The following is an 18,988-nucleotide window of genomic DNA, read 5'->3' as shown; positions in this document are numbered from 1 at the left end:
TCTAGTTGAGTGATCACACCATCATGATTATCTGGGTCGTGAAGATCTTTTTTGTACAGTTCTTCTGTGTATTCTTGCCATCTCTTCTTAATATCTTCTGCTTCTGTTAGGTCCATACCATTTCTGTCCTTTATTGAGCCCATCTTTGCATGAAATGTTCCTTTGGTATCTCTGATTTTCTTGAATAGATCTCTAGTCTTTCCCACTCTGTTGTTTTCCTCTATTTCTTTGCATTGATTGCTGAGGAAGGCTTTCTTATCTCTTCTTGCTATTCTTTGGAACTCTGCATTCCGATGTTTATATCTTTCCTTTTCTCCTTTGCTTTTCGCTTCTATTCTTTTCACAGCTATTTGTAAGGCCTCCCCAGACAGCCATTTTGCTTTTTTGCATTTCTTTTCCACGGGGATGGTCTTGATCCCTGTCTCCTGTACAATGTCATGAATCTCATTCCATAGTTCATCAGGCACTCTATCTATCAGATCTAGGCCCTTAAATCTATTTCTCACTTCCACTGTATAATCATAAGGGATTTGATTTAGGTCATACCATAGCCATAGCCATAACTATAGGTAATATGTGGGACTCCCCTGGTGGCTCAGATGGTTAAAATTCTGCCTGCAATGCAGGAGATCTGGGTTCAATCCCTGGGTCAGGAAGATCTCCTGGAGAAGGGAATGGCAACCCACTCCAGTATTCTTGCCTGGAGAATCTCATGGACAGAGGAGCCTAGCGGGCTACAATCCACAGGGTCACAAAGAGTCAGACACGACTGAATGAGTATCACGCACACATAGTTAATATGACTTTTAAAATAGGGTGTGGGAAATACAGGTGTTCATTTAACTTTTCTTTTTCAGTATGTTTTAAAGAGTCTACTAGAAGTTTTAAAGAGTCTAATTTGGCAGAAATGTTTCAGTGATCACTCACTTTCCTTTACTCTTTCCCAACAGTTATCTCTGGTCTACAGATCCCTGTCTTCAGAATTTTATAGCCCATTTGCTCAGAGAACACAGGTAGATACAGGTCAACAGGCACACCTGGGATTCCTCCTTATCAATGGCTCCTTGTAAAACACTATGTCTCACCTCCAAGGCAGGGCAGAGAAAGAGAGGCAAAGGATGCTAGAAGAATACTCCCTAAACCCAGCAGCAAGCCAGAAAAAGGCCTCCGAACCATCAAAACATACTTCAGGATGTCAGTGCCCTTCAAGTGCTGGCAGCATCCTCAGGAAGGACCCTCAAGCCCTCCCCTCCCCCAGGTCTATTGATTCTCTGTTTGTGTAAATTCCAAAAAGGTTCGTGTTTCGGTTCCCAAGGACACAGCAAACCAGAAGGGAGACAAGATGCTGCTGCAGACAAGCCGCCAGCAAGAAGTAAAAGCTGACAACCAGGGGAGGGGCCCCCAAAGCTATAAAAAGCCACTTAGGAATTCCAAAAGCAGAAGAGCCTAACATAGTTTCAAAAGAGACCAAGAAGTTCTAAATGGAGCCACAGGCAACCCTGTATTATAGCCCAGTCTGAACAACGTGCGTGCTAAGTCGCTCCAGTCCTGTCTGACTCTGCGACCCTATGGACTGTAGCCTGCTAGGCTCCTCTGTCCATGGGATCCTCCAGGCAAGAATACTGGAGTGGGTTGCTGTGCCCTCCTCTAGGGGATCTTTCCCACCCAGGGATTGAACCCATGTCTCTTATGTCTCCTGAACCGGCAGGCATGTTCTTTACCACTAGCGCCACCTGGGGAGCCCAGTCTAAACAATAGAGCTCCCAAGAATGGTCCTGTGCTGTCACCAGAGAGACACTGATGAAGTCAAGCTACACACATCTGAGAGCGAACCCCGTCAAAGACTCAGATTTACCCAGACTAAAATCTCTGCAAAGACCCCAGACAACTCAGGTTTCACTCTATTTCTCCCAGGGCCTCTGCAGCATTTACCAGGCTTAAGGCAAATTTCAGGGTGTGTGTACGGTGGACTAACTGTATAGGCTCTGGGCAGGGGGGTAGACAGTGGTCAAGGCTCAGGGGTTCCTGCGAGGCCACGGGCCACTCACCCAGAACTCTGAAACATAACTGCTGGACAGCCCATAAACTAACCAGGAAACGCTTCCTACTTTGGGATGTTACGTCTGTGTCTTCTAGCAAAATTTTATGTGCTCCACATGTATGTTTCCTTTGTCCTTGTTAAGGTTTCCCAGTCACTGAAAAAATGTATTATTCTACTCGCTTAACTAGCAAGAGGAATACTGCTCTTTCCAGTGTTTATTTCAATGGGGATGGAGAAAACTGTCTACAGAGTTAACTTCAAAAACTCAACGGTGACTCCAAAAGTCCCCAGCTCTTCTTACCACAACAAACACAGGGATCTAAGAATATGTTTCCCAGCCCACAAGACTCAGGAAAGAGAAGTTGTCTCTCCCCACCAGACGGAGGGAGGGGTGAGTTAAGGTTAAACTCAGTGGTTAATTAAACTGGCGGCAATTACTTCAACCACATCTGAAGGAAAAGACCCAGGGCTCACTGCAAGTCATCCAAAAGCAACTGAGCGGCTACAAGACAGGAAATGAAGCCATCTATCTCCAGCAGGATGTAGGAAATATCGCCTTTAATCCATTTAAAGTCTGTGAAGTCAGCCCCTCTCCCACCTCAAAGCGTTCTTGGCAAAACACATCAATGAGAACCTCCTCGCCCTCAGCCCCCACACCCCCCATCTGCTCCGCAGTCCAGGGAGGTGGTGGTGATCACTCACTTCCTTGCCAAGCATCCCAATCTCCCTGTCTCCGCGGGGATCTTGTCTTCCCAGCCCCCGTATCCCTGGGAACCAGGCAACTGGGGGAAACGGAGCTGCCCCGAGACTTCCTCTGTTCCAGGACGGAGGATGTCCGGCCCTAAGCCTCTCTGCCAATAATCCGACCCATTAACAAGCACTGCTTCCTTTGTGGCCTGCAAGATGCTGGCAGCCCTGACCTTCAAAGAAGAGGCGGCTTGTCTGCACCAGAGGCAAGTTCGTGCTGCCTTTCAGAGCAGCCCCTCGGCCCCCCGAGACACAGCAGGGCCACGTGCCGCGGCATTCCGAGGGCAAGGGAAGGGAGTCTGCGGGAGGGGAAAGCCTGCCACTCTGGTCAAGCAGGAGGAGGCAAAGGTTCCTCAATCCCATCTGCCTTTTCCCCAGCCTCTAAGGACGTGGAATCGACCCGCAATAAAGGAGATGCAGGAGACACGGGTTCGATCCCTGGGTGGGGAAATCCCCTGGAGGAGGAAATGGCAACCCCCTCCAGTATTCTTGCCTGGAGAATCCCATGGTCAGAGGAGTCTGGTGGACTATAGTTCATAGGGTCACAAAGAGCTGGACGCAACTCAAGCGACTGAGCACACAAGGACCTGGAGGACGTGAATTTTCAGAAGCCCTCTAGAGGCAGCACGGTGGCAGCGGCAGAGCCTAAGTCATTGCTAATCGCTGTTTACCTCCTCCTCCTTGCAGAGGCTTCCTGAGCCGGCTACCTCCTGTCCCACCCCCAGCCTGCCTCCCTCCAATTTCAATTTCACCGGTTCGGTCACCACGGATGGCTCCCCAGATCTTCCCTCCAGGGACAATCCTCTTTCTCCTGACACTTCGTGGACACCTCTGCCTGACTGTCCCCTTCACCTCAAATTCTGCATGGCTAACACTGACATCCTTACCTCTCTCCCCACCCGCTCCCTTGCTCCTTGGGTCCACTTGTCTTAAAGCGACCACCAAGGGTGGGATGGGGTGGGAGGTGGCAGGAAAGTTCAAGAAGGAGGGGACATATGTGTACCTGTGGCTGACTCACGCTGACGTATGGCAGAAATCAACACAACATTGTAAAGCAATTGTCCTCCGATTAAAAATAAATTTTTTAAAAAAGGGACCAGGCTCCAGTCATGCTCGACCTTCTCCCTCTCCTCACTCTGCACTCAGCTCAGAATCCACTGCTCCTCACCGGGAATAAAATACAATCTTAGATTGTTAACTTTTTTTCCTTATAGTTTTATTGAGATATGACTGATGTACAGCACTGTGTAAGTTTAATCACACAGCATAATGATTTGATTTACATACATCATGAAATGATGATCTCACTAAGGTTAGTGAACATCTATCATCTCAAATAAATACAAAATTAAAGAAATAAAAAAGTTTTTTTCTTGTGATGAGAACTTTCAGGATTTACTCCCTTCACAGCTTTATATATAACATACCACAGTGTTATTATATTTATCATGTTGTACATCACATCCCTAGAACTTATTAACCAGACTGTTAACTTTTCATGACCTGCCGCAGCCTACCCTTCCGAGCATACATTTTTCTGTAATGATTAATAGTGAGGGAATGAAATCCACCTGGGTTCAAATTTCAGCTCTACCACTCACGAGCTACATGACATTAGCTTTAGTTAAATTCTTTAACTTCTTTCAGCCTCAATTTCATCATGTGGACTTACCAGGTGGCTCAGTGGGTAAAGAGCCTGCCTGCCAATGCAGAAGATGTTAAAAGATGTGAGTTTGATCCCAAAGTCTGGAAGATCCCCTGGAGAAGGGAATGGCAACCCACTCCAGTATTCTTGCCTGGAGACTCTCCATGGACATAGGAGCCTGGTGGGCTACAATCCATGGGGTCGTAAAGGGTCAGACACGACTGAAGGGGCTTAGCATGCATGCACAGTAGAAACAGGAATAGTGCCTGTGTCTTAAGATTTTGTGAATATCAAGTGAGATAATACACCCAAATAACTGAGAATCGCATGTGACCCATAGCAGATGCTCAATAAATGCTTATAAAAGTAATTATCACTGGGGATACACATAGTATAGTGGTTAAGAGTTCAGACCCTGGATTTATAAGCACCTGGGTTGATGTCACAATTTTGCCACTTACTGTGTGACTTTAGATAAGTTATTTAATCTTTCCGGGTCTCATTTTTTTTATCTACCAAAAGAGAGTCATAGTATTGCCAACCTAAAGTGAGACCAAACACATAGAGCATATCACAGTGTGCCGTATACTTAGGTGCCCAGTCACTGTCAGCCAAGTGGCATCTTATGCCCTGCATGGTCTGCACACCTCTCTGCCTCTGCCTGGGCCTTCAGCCTAAAAGACTTCATGGAACTATATTGACAACTTTTAAATGGTACCCATCCTCCTGGATCCACCTCTTTCAACAACCCGCTCTGGTAAGCCTAGAGGGAAGTAACCTCTCCTCTGATCAGCGATTCTCACAGTACTCCCAGCTGTCCACCCATATTGTAATTACTTGGGTAAGACGATTTTGGTCTCCCTGGCTTGCGCATCATCTCAACAAAGCCACTTCTACATCCCTCGCAGCATCGTGCATGGTGTCTGGCATAGAAATCTCGGAAAGAGAATGAATCTGAAAGAAGACAGCAACTGGGGTGAATCCACAATGTGCAACCTAAATGTGGTCTCTGGGTGTATATCTGCAACCACAGAAGAGGACCAAGATGTGCCCATGTCAAGAATATATCCTGACTGCCTGTCTTTTTCTTTAACCCTGTGTTTGATTAGTTGCCTGATCCATTCATTCCACAGACATTTACTCACTATTTCCTGTAAATTAAGCCCTCTAATAGGCACTGGGGATGAAAGAAAACCCAGTCTGTTCTTAAAGAGCTTACACTCTACTGGGGAGACAGGCAGGTCAGTGGGTACCTAAGATAAAGCGGGAAGTGTAATTTATTCCACATGCGTTTACCACGTGTGGAGACTGAACCAGACCATACAGTTGGCATTAGGAGTACAGCTGTGAACCGCCAACCAACCAATGGCCATTATGGTGTAGTAGCAATGGCAGAAAATAAATGAAAAGTGGTGGTAAGTGCAGAGGAGAAAAGTGAAGCAGGGGAAGGAGACAGAGGGGGAGGCTGGGGAGGGGAGAAGTGATCTTTACAAGGTATTCAGGGCAGGCGTCTGATTCGGTGGCATTTGTTTGAAGAAGGCCCAAGATGGTGTGCCAACAGGCAAGGGAAAGACAAGCCCAGCCTCGGCAGACCAGCAACAGCTCCCTATGGAAGCAGGTCATACAGGAGCCTTTAAGGGGACCATGCTGATGGAGCTTCGGAGCGCGCAGTGGAAGTACCCTTCTTCTCTGCTCACCCAGCCCCTTTGACTGATGCAGGCACAGCTTCTTGAGGCTTCACCCATGGATCTGCTAAGGGGTGAAGAGGAACTGTGGAATCTCATCCAGGTTGACATGAATAAAGCTACAGAAATACACAAGCACTGAGGGGCTCCATGAATACAAAACACAGATATACTGGCTGGTGAATCAGCTGTTTAGGGGGACCGTCAGGAATGATCAGCAGTGGCAGAAGCACAGCGGGTTTTCTGAGCACAACTATGCTGAACGCAGCAGCAGAAGATTCTGCTTGAGTGAATTTTCCACTGTGGTCATCCAGACTGGTCTGCCATCTCAGTTCCTGGCAGGAGTCCTCGAGCTCACCAAAAAGGGACTGGGGAGAGCTGTGCTGCCAGCTGGTCCAGGGCTTCACCTCCTGCCAAGGATGTCTGAGAACGAGGCAGGAGGAAGAGGCCAAACACAGTAAAAAGGAGGACGGAAGGCCGTGAAAGGGCAAAATCTCAGCACTGTGATCCTCTGGAAGGGATACTGGTCCTTGCTTATCCTCACTTCTGCCAAATGAACGCAAATGGTGGAAAAACACATCAGAGTAATAAAAATCTTTAAAAATATGACTGTCCGATTATTTGCTGAAGTTGAGACACCACCCAACGAAACTACTCCTTTATCCTTTATTTCTTTTTACCATTTTTGGAAAATTCCAGTTACATATGAAAACAGAGAGTGTACAGGGAACCCCTGTATTTCCACCACCCAGCTTTAATAATTACCAGTATGATCCAAAAATGGGCAGAAGGCCTATATATCAACATTTCTCCAAAGAAGACAAATGGGTGGCCAATAGGCACTGAAAAGATACTCAACATTACTAACGATCAGATAAATGCAAATCAAAACTACAATGAGGTACCACCTCGCACCAGTCAGAATGGACATCACTAAAAAGTCTACAAATAACAAATGCTGGAGAGGGTGTGGAGAAAAGGGAACCCTCCTACATTGTTGGCAGGAATGTAAGTTGGTACAATCACTGCAGAAAACTGAGCAAATTGCTCAGAAAACTAAAAATAAAATGACAGTATGATTCAGCAATCTCACTCCTAGGCAGACATCCAGACAAAACTACAATCCAAAAAGCTACATGCGCCCTATGTTCACAGCGGCAGTATTCACGACAATCAAGACACGGAGACCACGTACGTGCCCACTGACAGAGGAATGGGCAGAGAAGATGCGGTGCACATACACGGTGGAATACTACTCAGCCATAAAAAGGACGGAACAATGCCATCTGCAGCAACATGGATGCAACTAGAGATCATCATACAGAGGGAGAGAAGGCCAAAAGGAGACAGGTAAATGTCATCTGATGCCTCTTACAGGCGGAATCTAGCATATGACACGGATGAACCTAAGAAACAGAAACACAATCAGGGACAAAAAAGCAGACTGATGGTCGCTGGAGTCAGGGCGGAGGGCGGGAAGCTGGAGGAGAGACGGAGCAGGAGATTGGGGTTAGCAGATGGGGACTCTCATGTATGGAATAAGCCGGAAGGTCTTACTGTATAGCAGAGAGACCTATATTCAATATTATACAATAAACCATAAGGAAAAAGAATATTTAAAAAAAGTATATCTATATATAATGAATCACTTCTGCTATACAGCAGTAATTAACAAAACAATGTAAATCAACTATACTTCAATTTAAAAAAAAGAAAGAAGAAAATTTATTTTCCAGCGTCTAAGCAATAAACCCATAATTAAAATGAAAGAAAAATGTACCAATATGCTGACAATTCTGTTTCAGTCCCAGCTCGCCCATCATTACCTCCCCCACCCCCTCCCAGAGGAAAGACTTGAAACATATCCCAGACACCATGTAATTTTACTTTCATATGCTCTGGGATATAGTTATCAAAGATAAAGACTATTTTAAAAAGTAAGAATGTCACCCTCAAACTAAAAAAGTTAACAATAACTCCTTAATATCACTAGATACACAACCACAATTCGGGATTTCCCAACTATCTCAAGTTTTTTAAAACAGTGGTTTGTTTGAATCAGAGTTGAAACAAGATCCATATGTTACATTTGGTTGGTTTGTCTCTTCGTCTCTTTGAATCTGTAGGTTCCCCCTTCCTGTATTATTTTGTTCTTAGAATTTATTTGTGGATGTAATTGAGTGATGGAGAATGTCCCACATTCCGAATCTGGCGATTTGTCTACCCATGGGGCCACTAATGTGTATGTTCCTCTGTCCCTGAATTTTTGTAAACTGGTGGTTAGTATTAAGAACTGCATGTTTGGGGACTTCCCTGGTGGTCAGTGGTTAAGACTCTTGCTTCCAATGCAGGGGCATAGGTTCAATCCCTGGTCAGGGAACTAGCACCTCGCAAGCTGTACACATGACCAAAAAGAAAAAAATTAAAAAAAATAAAGAGAAAGAATTGCATGTTCGTGTTCCCCCTAAATTCATATGTGGAAACCCTAACCCCTAAATAGATGGAATTAGGAGATGGAGTCTTTGGGAGGTGCTGAGGGTTACATGAGGTCAGAGGGTGATGTTCTCATGATGGGATAAGCACCTTACAAGATGAGGAGGAAATTTCTCGCTCGGAGTGCACAGAAAGCCATGTGAGGTTACAGCCAGAAAGAGGGGCCACGCCACCAACCCAGCCATGCTGGTACTCGGATCCTGGACTTCCAGATCCATGAGAAATAAGCTTCTATCATGTATGGCACTCAGTATATGGCATTCTATTATAGCAGCCTGAACTGACTGAGCCAATTAGAGCCTCAATCAGATTCAGGTAGGATGCGTGGAGACAGAAACACCATAGAGTGGTACTGGGTGTGCCTCTAGGGTCATCTCAGAAGGCCAGTGTCTGGTGGTCTCTTTTCTTGAACGCTAAGACTGTCTTCTGGGCGTTCCCACATCCAAATCAGGCAGAGCAACCACATGGCACCCTGGCTGTGCCACTGAATGCAGCTGAAGAAAACCTGGACAGAACACTTGCAGCGGCGACTTTTAGATTCTGAAAAGTAAACTGGAGCAGACCAATTTGGGGGAAGAAGACCAAGATTTGAACTAGCACTGAAAGGGTGCCAAGTCTACTTTCTTTTACTCCTCTCAGACTCCCAAGAAATGGACAAATATCAGAGAGATCACAGAGAGTGAAGAACCTAGGAAAGCGACTCCATAACGTTTTTGAATTCCGAAGTGGATTCCCAAGCTGGACATGCATGGATCTTGTCCTAATTAGCACACCAGACTGTGATAACAGGCCACTGCCCAGCTTTCACACCACTGCCCAGCTCCCAGACTGAGCACTGGAAGGTGCAGACACAGGACAGGTCCAAGCAGCCACTGCAAAAACTGTCTGAGAACAACTGCAACCACAGCCCATAGAGGGCTGCCAGGAACTTGAGGCCTGACCAACAGGGTCATTTGTCCACTAAAACAAAAACATAAGCCTTCTCCATGGGGTCTAAACAAAACCCAAAGTGTCATACATAATGACCAAAATAGCCAGAATATAATCCAGTTTTTTACTTGGCATATGAAAAGACAGGAAAATCTCAACCCTCATGAGAAAAGATAATCAACAGACATAACACCAAAATAAGGCAGATGTTAGAAATTTGTGACACAGACTTTAAAGCAGCTATTATACAAATATTCTAACAAGTAATCATGAACACTCGCAAAACAAATGGAAAATAAAAAGTCTCAGCAAAGAAACACAAGATATAAAGAAGAACCAAAAGAAAATTGTAGAACTGAAAAAATACAGTGACCAATGATGAAATGTAAGTTGGTACCGCCACTATTTCAAACTGCGGTGCTGGAGTTTGGACTGCAAGGAGATGAAACCAGTAAATCCTAAAGGAAATCAACCCTGAATATTCATTGGAAGGACTGATGATGAAGCTCCAATACATTGGCCACCAGATGCAAAGAGTGACTCATTGGAAAAGACTCTGATGCTGGGAAAGACTGAAGGCCAAACAAGAAGAGGGTGGCAGAGGATGAGATGGTTAGCTGGCATCACTGACTCAGTAGACATGAATTTGAGCAAACTCTGGGAGATAGTAGAGGACTGAGGAGCCTGGTGTGCTTAGCGACTTAGCAACTGAACAACCATCACTATGGAGGTTCCTCATAAAACTAAAAATAGAATTACCACGTGTGTGCTGTCTTTCAGTCATGTCCAACTCCTTCTGACCCCACAGACTGTAGCCCTCTAGGCTCCTCTATCCATGGAATTCTCCAGGCAAGAATTGGGAGTGGGTTGCCAGGCTCTCCTCCAGGGGATCTTCCTGACCTAGGAATTGAACCTGGGTCTCCCACCCTGCAAACAGATTCTGTACCACGGAGCCACCAGGGAAGCCCAGAATTACCGTACAATCCATCAGTCCCACTCCTGGGCATATATCCAGTATAAATCAAAAATATACATGCACCCTATGTTCACAGCAGCACGATTTGCAACAGCCAGGACATGGAAACCACCTAAATGTCCACCAACAGAGGAATGGGTGGAGGAGATGTGGTGCACGCATACAATGGAGTATTGTTCAGCCATAAAAAGGATAGAATAATGCCATCTGCAGCAACATGGACGGACCCGGAAATTATCATACTAAGTGAAGTAAATCAGAAAGATACCACAAGGTATCTCTTACATGTGGAATTTCAAATAGGCCACAAATGAACCTATCTATGAAACAAAAACAGGCTCACAGGCCTAGAGAACAACGGGAGGGTTGGGGGAAGGATGGAGTGGGACGTTGGGATTAGCAGATGTAAGCTATTATGTGGCGTATGGATAAACAACAACATCCTATTTGTATAGTACAGGGAACTATATTCAGTATCCTATGATAAACCATGATGGAAACATTTATTGTAAAAAAGAATGTACTAATATATATGTATAACTGAATCACTTTGCTGTACAGCAGGTATTAACATAACATTGTAAATAAACTACATTTCAATTAAAAAAGACAAAAAAATACAGTAACCGAAATTAAAAAAGTACCCTGTTGTAGGGGCTTTAAAGCAGACTGGGGATGACAGAGAAAAAAGGAAAGCTGACAAACTTTAGCTGAAGAGTAGAGTAGTAGAATCTATCCAATCTGGACAATGAAAAGAAAAACGATTGATTAAAAAATGAACAGAGCTTCAGGGACCTAAAATTGTTAGCAGAATCCCATTAAAAAAAAAAAAGAAAGAGGGCTACAAATCAACTACAATTCAATTAAAGAGAGAGAAAGAATAGCTTAAAATGTACTAAGTATGGCAATAGACAAGATCCTACAGATTCAGAGAGACCCCTAACAGGATAAACTCAAAGAAATCCACATACCCAGATATATCATCATCTAACTGCTGAAAACTAAAGACCAAAAAAATCTTCAAAGCAGCTAGAGGGAAACAGTCTGTTCTCTAGAGGAAAACAATTTAAAATAACTGCAACTTTCTCACGGGAAATGAGAGAAGCCAGAGGAAGTGGCACAACATTTTAAAAGGGCTGCAGAGGAAGGAACTGTCACCCCAGAATTCTCTATGCAGTAAAAAATATCCTTCAGGAAAGCAGGTAAAATAAAGACATTCGCAGATGAAGGAAAACTAAGAGCATTTGTTGCCAGCAGTACTGCCTTAAAAGAATTGCTAAAGGAAGTTCTTCAGACAGAAGGAAAATGATATGAGAAAAAAACTTGGAACAACACGAATCAAGGAAGAGCAGTCAAAATGGTAAATATCTGGATAAATATTTATAATAGACGAGTCCTCTCCTCTGGAGTTCTTTAAAATATGCTGGAAAAGTTAAAGCAAGAATTATAACACTGTCTTTTGGGTTTAAGTATGCTGATGGACTATCTATACAACTATAATATAAAGAGATCCAGAGAGTGATAAGGTTTCTACGCTCCTTATCACTCTATGGTTGATTCAAAGCCGTCTGTGAGAAGATTGACAGCTGGTTTCAGAACTTTTCTGCCGGATCCAATCCATTATGAAGCTCCCTATCAATTTTTCATCTAATGGTTTTAGTAGCCACTGAAGATCCATTTCTTCATTAAGGGTTATAAAACAGACATACTCTAATTCTCTCATTCTTCTATTAGCTGATATTCTTCAATTAAAAAAAGAACTTTCCTAAGTCAGCTATTTAATTACTCAGAAACACAATCCATGTACGAAAAGGGAGGATAAAGGCTTGACTCTTTCATGTACCAGTTTTCCAGTAGTGAACTAGAACCACTCTTCTCAAATGACAGATGATGGACATAATTTACTCATTTAGACTATTGAAGACCAATATCCAAACATTTAAATGATACAGGTCTTTAATTACTGCAGAGAGTACACAGGATGGCGCAACCATTTAGAATGTACATACCATAATGCACCACACCTGCTTTAATTGCCATTGGATTACTCTCCAGAATGTATGTATACACAACAGGATATAAAAAGAACCCCCCCCCCAACCTCCTTAGATGATAAGATTCCTGTGGATGCTAGGAAATTGAGACCAGGCAGATACTCACAAAAGGACGCAGTAAAACATGGGCACAACTTGCTTTATTGAGCTTCACTTTATTACACTTTGAAGATATTGCATTTTTTTTTTAAACAAACTGAAGATGTGTGGTAACCCTGCACTGAGCACGTCTGTGGCCACCATCTTTGCAACAGCATTTGCTCACTCCTCGTTTCTGTGTCACATTTTGGTAACTTAAACTTTTCTTTTATTATATTTGTTATTGGTGATCGGTGATCGGTGATCTTTGATGTTACTATTAAAATTTTTTTGTTCTGTGTTTTTAAATTAAGGTAGGTATATTGCTTTTTCTTCCCAGACAGAATGCAAATGCACACTTCAGAGGCTACGCATAGAGTAGTCATAACTTTTATATGCACTGGGAAACCAAAAAATTCGTGTGACTCACTTTATTACAACATTTGCTTTATTGCTGTGGTCTGGAATCAAGCCCACTGTATCTCGGAGGTATGTGTGTATAAAAGAACTATGCCTTTAGCCATTCAAAACCAAAGGCAAAATCCTAATAGACATGCTCTTCCCCTTAATCACTCAGTTTTGCTTTAAGCCACTTTGCATTTTTAAAGTCAATTACTCTGGCTACCCACCACACTCAGCACTTTTCAGATATCATCTCATCTAATCCTCACAACAAACCTGGAAAAAGGCTGTCAGTATCCCCATTTTAGAGAAAAGCCACTGTGCAAGCAGATTATGTAAGATGCCTGACTCATGCTTCCCCAGGGCAGAACACAAATCTGAGGCCAGACCCCAGCTCCAAAGTCATTTTGCTCAGCCAGGCCCCTGACCCTGTTAATGACACGCACCCTCCTGGCTAAGGTGGGTTTCAGCCACTTCACTACCATTCGACAATCTAGCAGCTCTGCCACTTGAGACTCAGAAGATGAAATAAGGCCACAGAAGGCACATGGGAGAGTTACAAACTCTGTGGCCCTCTTGGGAGGGTACAGCAATGATTGTTCCCCAGAAAGACATAAAGAACACAGGAGACAGTCACTCTCCTCTTTGAAGACTTAAAATGGAAGCAACAGGGTAAGAGAAAATCAGTTTATCAAAACAATCACTAAAGTCATTAAAACTTTTGTTTTTAAAAAAATTAATAACATGAGAAAATGGTCACAGTAAAGAGGACATCTCAATTAAGCATATTAGAGAAGATAGATAGATAGAAACATAGATGGAGTGGGGGACGACTATCACAAAATAGCCCACATATTAACAGGGCTTTTTCCTAGGCAGTTTTGCTTTCTTCTTTATACTTTTCTATATTTTGCAACTTTTTTTTGCTGACAGAATGAGACTGTATTGGGAAGGAGTGCCTGGGTGGAGAGCAGGAGGGTGAGGGAACCCAGTATATTCTGCAACTTTTGCAATAATTGGAAGCAAAAAAAGGTTATTAAAATATTTAAGTGCAGAAAGTAAACATGTGGACCCATCCACAGCCAACTACTACCTAAATATTTCAGGGGAAAGGTAAGAGAATAAATTGAGCTGTGACCAGAGGAACCAGCAGCAGGAACAAAGCAAACTGCTGTCTGAAAGGCGGGGAAGGTACACTTGACACTCACTGAAGCTGCTGAGTGTGAATCTGGACATAGAGGCGCTGACCAGGAAGGGACTGCATGTACGCAGACCAACGAGTAGTGAGGTGAGCTCCAACGTCAAGACTGCCAAGAGGCAGGCAGGGTAGAGAGAACAAGAGGAGGTATGTGTGTGTGTCTGTCTCCTGATGCCATGGAATATTAGACAGCAGGTAAAAAGAATCGGGGGTGGTCACAAGTCAAAGAAAATGCTAGCTTTCTACTGTTTGGATATTTTTCCGAGAGCATATTCTTTTTCTAAATTGAGGTATAGTTGATTTACAATGTTGTATTAGTTTCTGGTGTACAGCAAAGTGATTCATACATACATATATACATACACATATGTTCTTTTTCATATTCTTTTCCATTATGGTTTATTACAAAATATTGGATATAGTTCCCTTTGCTATACAGTAAGATCTTGTTATTTATCTATTTTATATAGAGTAGTTTGTATCTGCTAATCCCAAACTCCTAATTTATCCCTCTCCCACCCTCTTTCCCCTTTGGTAACCATGTCTGTTTTCTGTGAGTGTTTTGTAAACAAATCCATTTGTGTTATATCTTAGATGCCACATATAGCTGACCCTGCATGGTATTTGTCTTTCTCTTTCTGACTGATTTCACTTAGTATGATAATCTCTCATATGATATCACTCATACGATAATATGAGTCCACCCACATTTGCTACACATGACATTATTTCATGCTTTTCTATTGCAGGGTAATGTTCCATTGTGTAGATATACCACATCTTCTTTATCCGTTCATCTTTGGGTGGACACGTAACTGCTTCCCTGTTGTGACTGCTGCTATGAACACTGAGATGCATGTATCTTTTCAAATTAGAGTATTCTCCAGATATATGCCTAGGAGCGGGACTGCTGGATCATACAGCAACTTGCAAAAGCATATTCTTACAGTGGAGAAGGAAATGGCAACACACTCCAGTATTCTTGCCTGGAGAATCCCATGGACAGAGGAGCCTGGTGGGCTACAGTCCATGGGGTCACAAGAGTCAGACACGACTTAACAACTAAAGGAGAAGAGATTCTTATAGTGTGTATATTATTAATATACACACATCTTTTTTTAAAAAAGAATTCAAAGTGAGAAGGAAAGCAAGCACCTAAACATGCGTGATGAGTGGGAGAGTCAATCAGATGAGGGTCTGAATGGGCCTAGAATTGGCTCTGCTCCTGATAAGCTGTGTGACTCCGGATGTATCCACTGACCCCTCTGTGCTTCACATTCTTATCTGTGGATGGCGATCACATGCTCACGTTCTCAGAGCAATCGTCAGAACTGAAAACAAGCTATGCTCCAGGTCCAGTGCACGTAGCAGAGACCCTGATAAATGATAGCTGGGCCTCTGCACATACACACAAGGAAGAATGGTAACGAGTTGATTCCAGGTAACAACAGAAAAGGCCCTAGGCTGTGGTATAAGAAGCCGCCAGGATGCAGGGCCCCCAGCACTTACTGCAGTTCTCTTCGTCGCTGCCGTCTGGACAGTCCTCAAACCCGTTACACCGGAAGCGGCCGATGATGCAGTGGACGCCGCTGGCACATGGGAAGAAGGTTGGGCCGCATTTCGACTTAGCCTTGGCTGCAGGAGGACAAACAAGATAAACAAGAGAGATGTCAGAAGGATAAGTTTTCTGAGCACTGCGTACCCAAGCCACTAACTTGGAGGGTGCAACAGGGTCTGTTCACATCTACCTTGAAATCCCCAGAGTTTCTTACCACCAGCAGCCACTTCCAAAACCCAGCCAGAATGGAAACCCCCATGCATCATCCTCCAGGAAGGGGGTGACTCATCCACTGCTGCCAAAGTCCCAAGGAGCCCAGACACAGCCCCTGAGCCAGGGAGGCGCAATCAAAATGTGCCGAACGAAGGAATGAACAGGTGAGTAGGTGGATGATGGCTGGAGCTTGCTCTAAGGTGCTAAAGAACCACTCAGAATTCATACCCTGAAATCTCAAAGTAATCGTCTACACTTGCTGAGTGTTTACTAACCAGCCAATGTGCCCAGTGCTTTACATCATCTCATTTAATCCACCCAGCAACCACCCTATAGGCTGGTGAGCACAAAAGTGTAATTAACCTAAGAGTCCCGAGGCTACCACCCTGAGAAAGGTTTGCTTGCAAAGTCGGCCCTTGCTTGGCTCGCATCTGGGAACTTGCATTTCGGGAAGGTTTGCATCATTTTCTCCTGAGCGTGACTCACTGTTCATGCAAACCATTCATGCAAACAGTGCATTTATGCTGAACCCCTGTCTTTCTTCTGGGAGTCTGGGACTTTGATACATGTTGGCAGAGGGTGCCTGCATGACCAGACCCCAGTAAAAACCCTGGGCACTGAGTCTCTAATGAGCTTCCTGGGGAGAAAACATGTCATATACCATGTCAAACTTGGTGCTGGAGGGATTCAGTGCCTCCTATGTGACTGCCTTGGGAAGGGACTCTGAGAGCCTGGGCTTGGTGTCCTCTGACTTCACTCCTTCACCTGTTCCCTTTGTTGGCTTTGCTTTGTCTCCTTTTGCTGTAATAAATCATAGCCGTAAGTATGACTGTGTGCTGAGTTCTCTGATTCCTTCTAGCAAATCATAGAAACTGAACGTGGTCATGGAAGCCCCTAAGATAGGTCGTATCATGTCACAGAAATGCTCTGAAGAGGTGGAGTGACTTGCCCAGGGTTACAAGGCTTGAAAATCTGATGCTGGTGTGAGGCCCCTGGCACTCAGAACCCAGAAGCCATGCTCTCAACCAACTCCGCTGCACTGCCCCTCTGCCAGAGGCTGTCACTTCTCACAACAGAAGCCAGACTCCTGCCCAAAGAAATCCTTCTTCCACTCCGGCTGTACAAACAGTTTTAACAGAAACTGCTGTAACTCAGGCTTGATGGAGTGTCCTGCTAGCCAAACAACCCTGTGGGGCAATGCGCTTTCCCATTCACAGGGCTGGCTGCTGTGGCTTGTGATTACAAGGTGAGATGGGATGTATTACTGCATCCTGGGTAGCGGGCCCCACCTAGCATCCCTCTTGTCTCCTGTCTAGAGGCAGGACCCATGGTCCTCAGGAAGGAAGGGCAATTTCTTTGGAATAAACAAGCAGTAAATTACCTTTATGTTCCTGCCATCAGTAACATGTCAATTTTGGCAGCAGCTGATACATGATCAACAGGGTTTTAGGGATATATCTAGGACTTAAAAACCCACATGGCTTTGTTTTAGCCTTAAAATATTTTAGAATGTGAGAGTGTGCTCTTCACAAAGCATGAACTTAGGAGAGTGTCCTGAGTTCAAATTGTGGTTCTATTCTTCATAACCTGGGCAAGCTTCTAAAAATTACTGAGCTTAGTTTCCTCATCAGTATGTAAATCTCACTGGGCTCTAGGAAGGACTCAGTGCAATAGTCTATATAAAATGCTTAGCCCAGAGCATGCCATAGAGTAGCTGCTCATTTAATGGTAGAGCTTATGCTATTTATTATCAGCATATTATATTATTATCATCACTAGGCTTACGGGATTTTAAAATTAATCCTTGGGTTGTTAAATTTCTTTTTCTGATAATCAAAGTTTAAGGAGTTCATATCTATGAACTGATATGAAGTGATCTCCAGGATATACTGTTAAGTGAATAAAGCAAAGTGCAAAATAGTATCTCTAGCACTTTATCCACTCCGTATAGCAAAAGAAGGGGATCTAAGAAAACATTCAAGTATTGGCTTATCTGTGCAAAAGAAGTACAGGAAGGATGAATCAGAGACTAAAGAGACTGGATCCCTACAGCAGGTAGGTGGTAAAGGGCTGGAAAGGATGGGGAAATGGAAATGGAATGAGGTAGCCAGAATGAGAAGGCGACACTTCTCTGGGTCTATTTGTATAGCTCTGACTCTTAGAACCATGATAATATTCTATGTACTCAAAAAGTAAACAATTGAAATTGATACGTGTGCTGGGGGAGGAGGAATCAAAATGAAACACAAATAGCAACAACTGAACATAACTATATTATAGATGAATAAGCAACAGACTGAAGGAGATAAGGGAAGAAAAGAACTAGCCTAAGAAAACATTCGGAGAAGGCAATGGCACCCCACTCCAGTACTCTTGCCTGGAAAATCCCACGGACGGAGGAGCCTGGTAGGCTCCAGTCCATGGGGTCGCTAAGAGTCGGGCACGACAGAGCGACTTCACTTTCACTTTTCACTTTCATGCATTGGAGAAGGAAATGGCAACCCACTCCAGTGTTCTTGTCTGGAGAATCCCAGGGACGGGGGAGCCTGGTGGGCTGCCGTCTATGAGGTCACACAGAGTCAGACATGACTGAAGCGACTTAGCAGCAGCAAGAAAACATTATTTTGCCTGGATTCTATAAGGCTAAAGAAAAAAAGAATTGTTCACAAATACTCTAGTTATATTTGTTTCTCATAGGGGTATGAATCAGCAATTCTGCAACAGCCTTTTGTGTGTACTAGCGTTGAACAAATAGGTAAGTATATTACAGATAACAAGAGCAAGGTTTCTTACTGTCAGAGGAGGAAATTACAAATAAAGCAAGTGAGAAGACTGAAACAAACCCTGAGGCTTTGGACTGGAACTGAAGGCATCACTATGAACTCAAGGTTTGTAAAGGTAGACAGGTAGAAAGATACATGTGTGTGTTAATGTACATACATATATTTCCTAGCTCCATCTGCTAAGA

The 18,988-nt window shown here is 43.8% G+C and overlaps 1 protein-coding gene across 3 annotated transcripts in view; it reads right to left on the bottom strand.

Moving 5' to 3' along the window:
- The window catches only part of LDLRAD3 (low density lipoprotein receptor class A domain containing 3), a 211,228-nt gene that overhangs the window by 128,231 nt on the left and 64,009 nt on the right, over positions 1–18,988 (bottom strand). For all 3 annotated transcript variants that reach the window (XM_010831860.1, XM_010831861.1, XM_010831862.1), the window contains exon 3: positions 15,759–15,884. In XM_010831860.1, the coding sequence (XP_010830162.1) occupies positions 15,759–15,884 (126 nt within the window). The remainder of the gene's footprint in view (positions 1–15,758; positions 15,885–18,988) is intronic.

This window comes from Bison bison, unplaced genomic scaffold, assembly GCF_000754665.1.
Source record: "Bison bison bison isolate TAMUID 2011002044 unplaced genomic scaffold, Bison_UMD1.0 scf7180017864531, whole genome shotgun sequence".
Lineage (NCBI taxonomy): Eukaryota > Metazoa > Chordata > Mammalia > Artiodactyla > Bovidae > Bison > Bison bison.
This window is presented reverse-complemented; position numbering and strand designations above follow the sequence as displayed.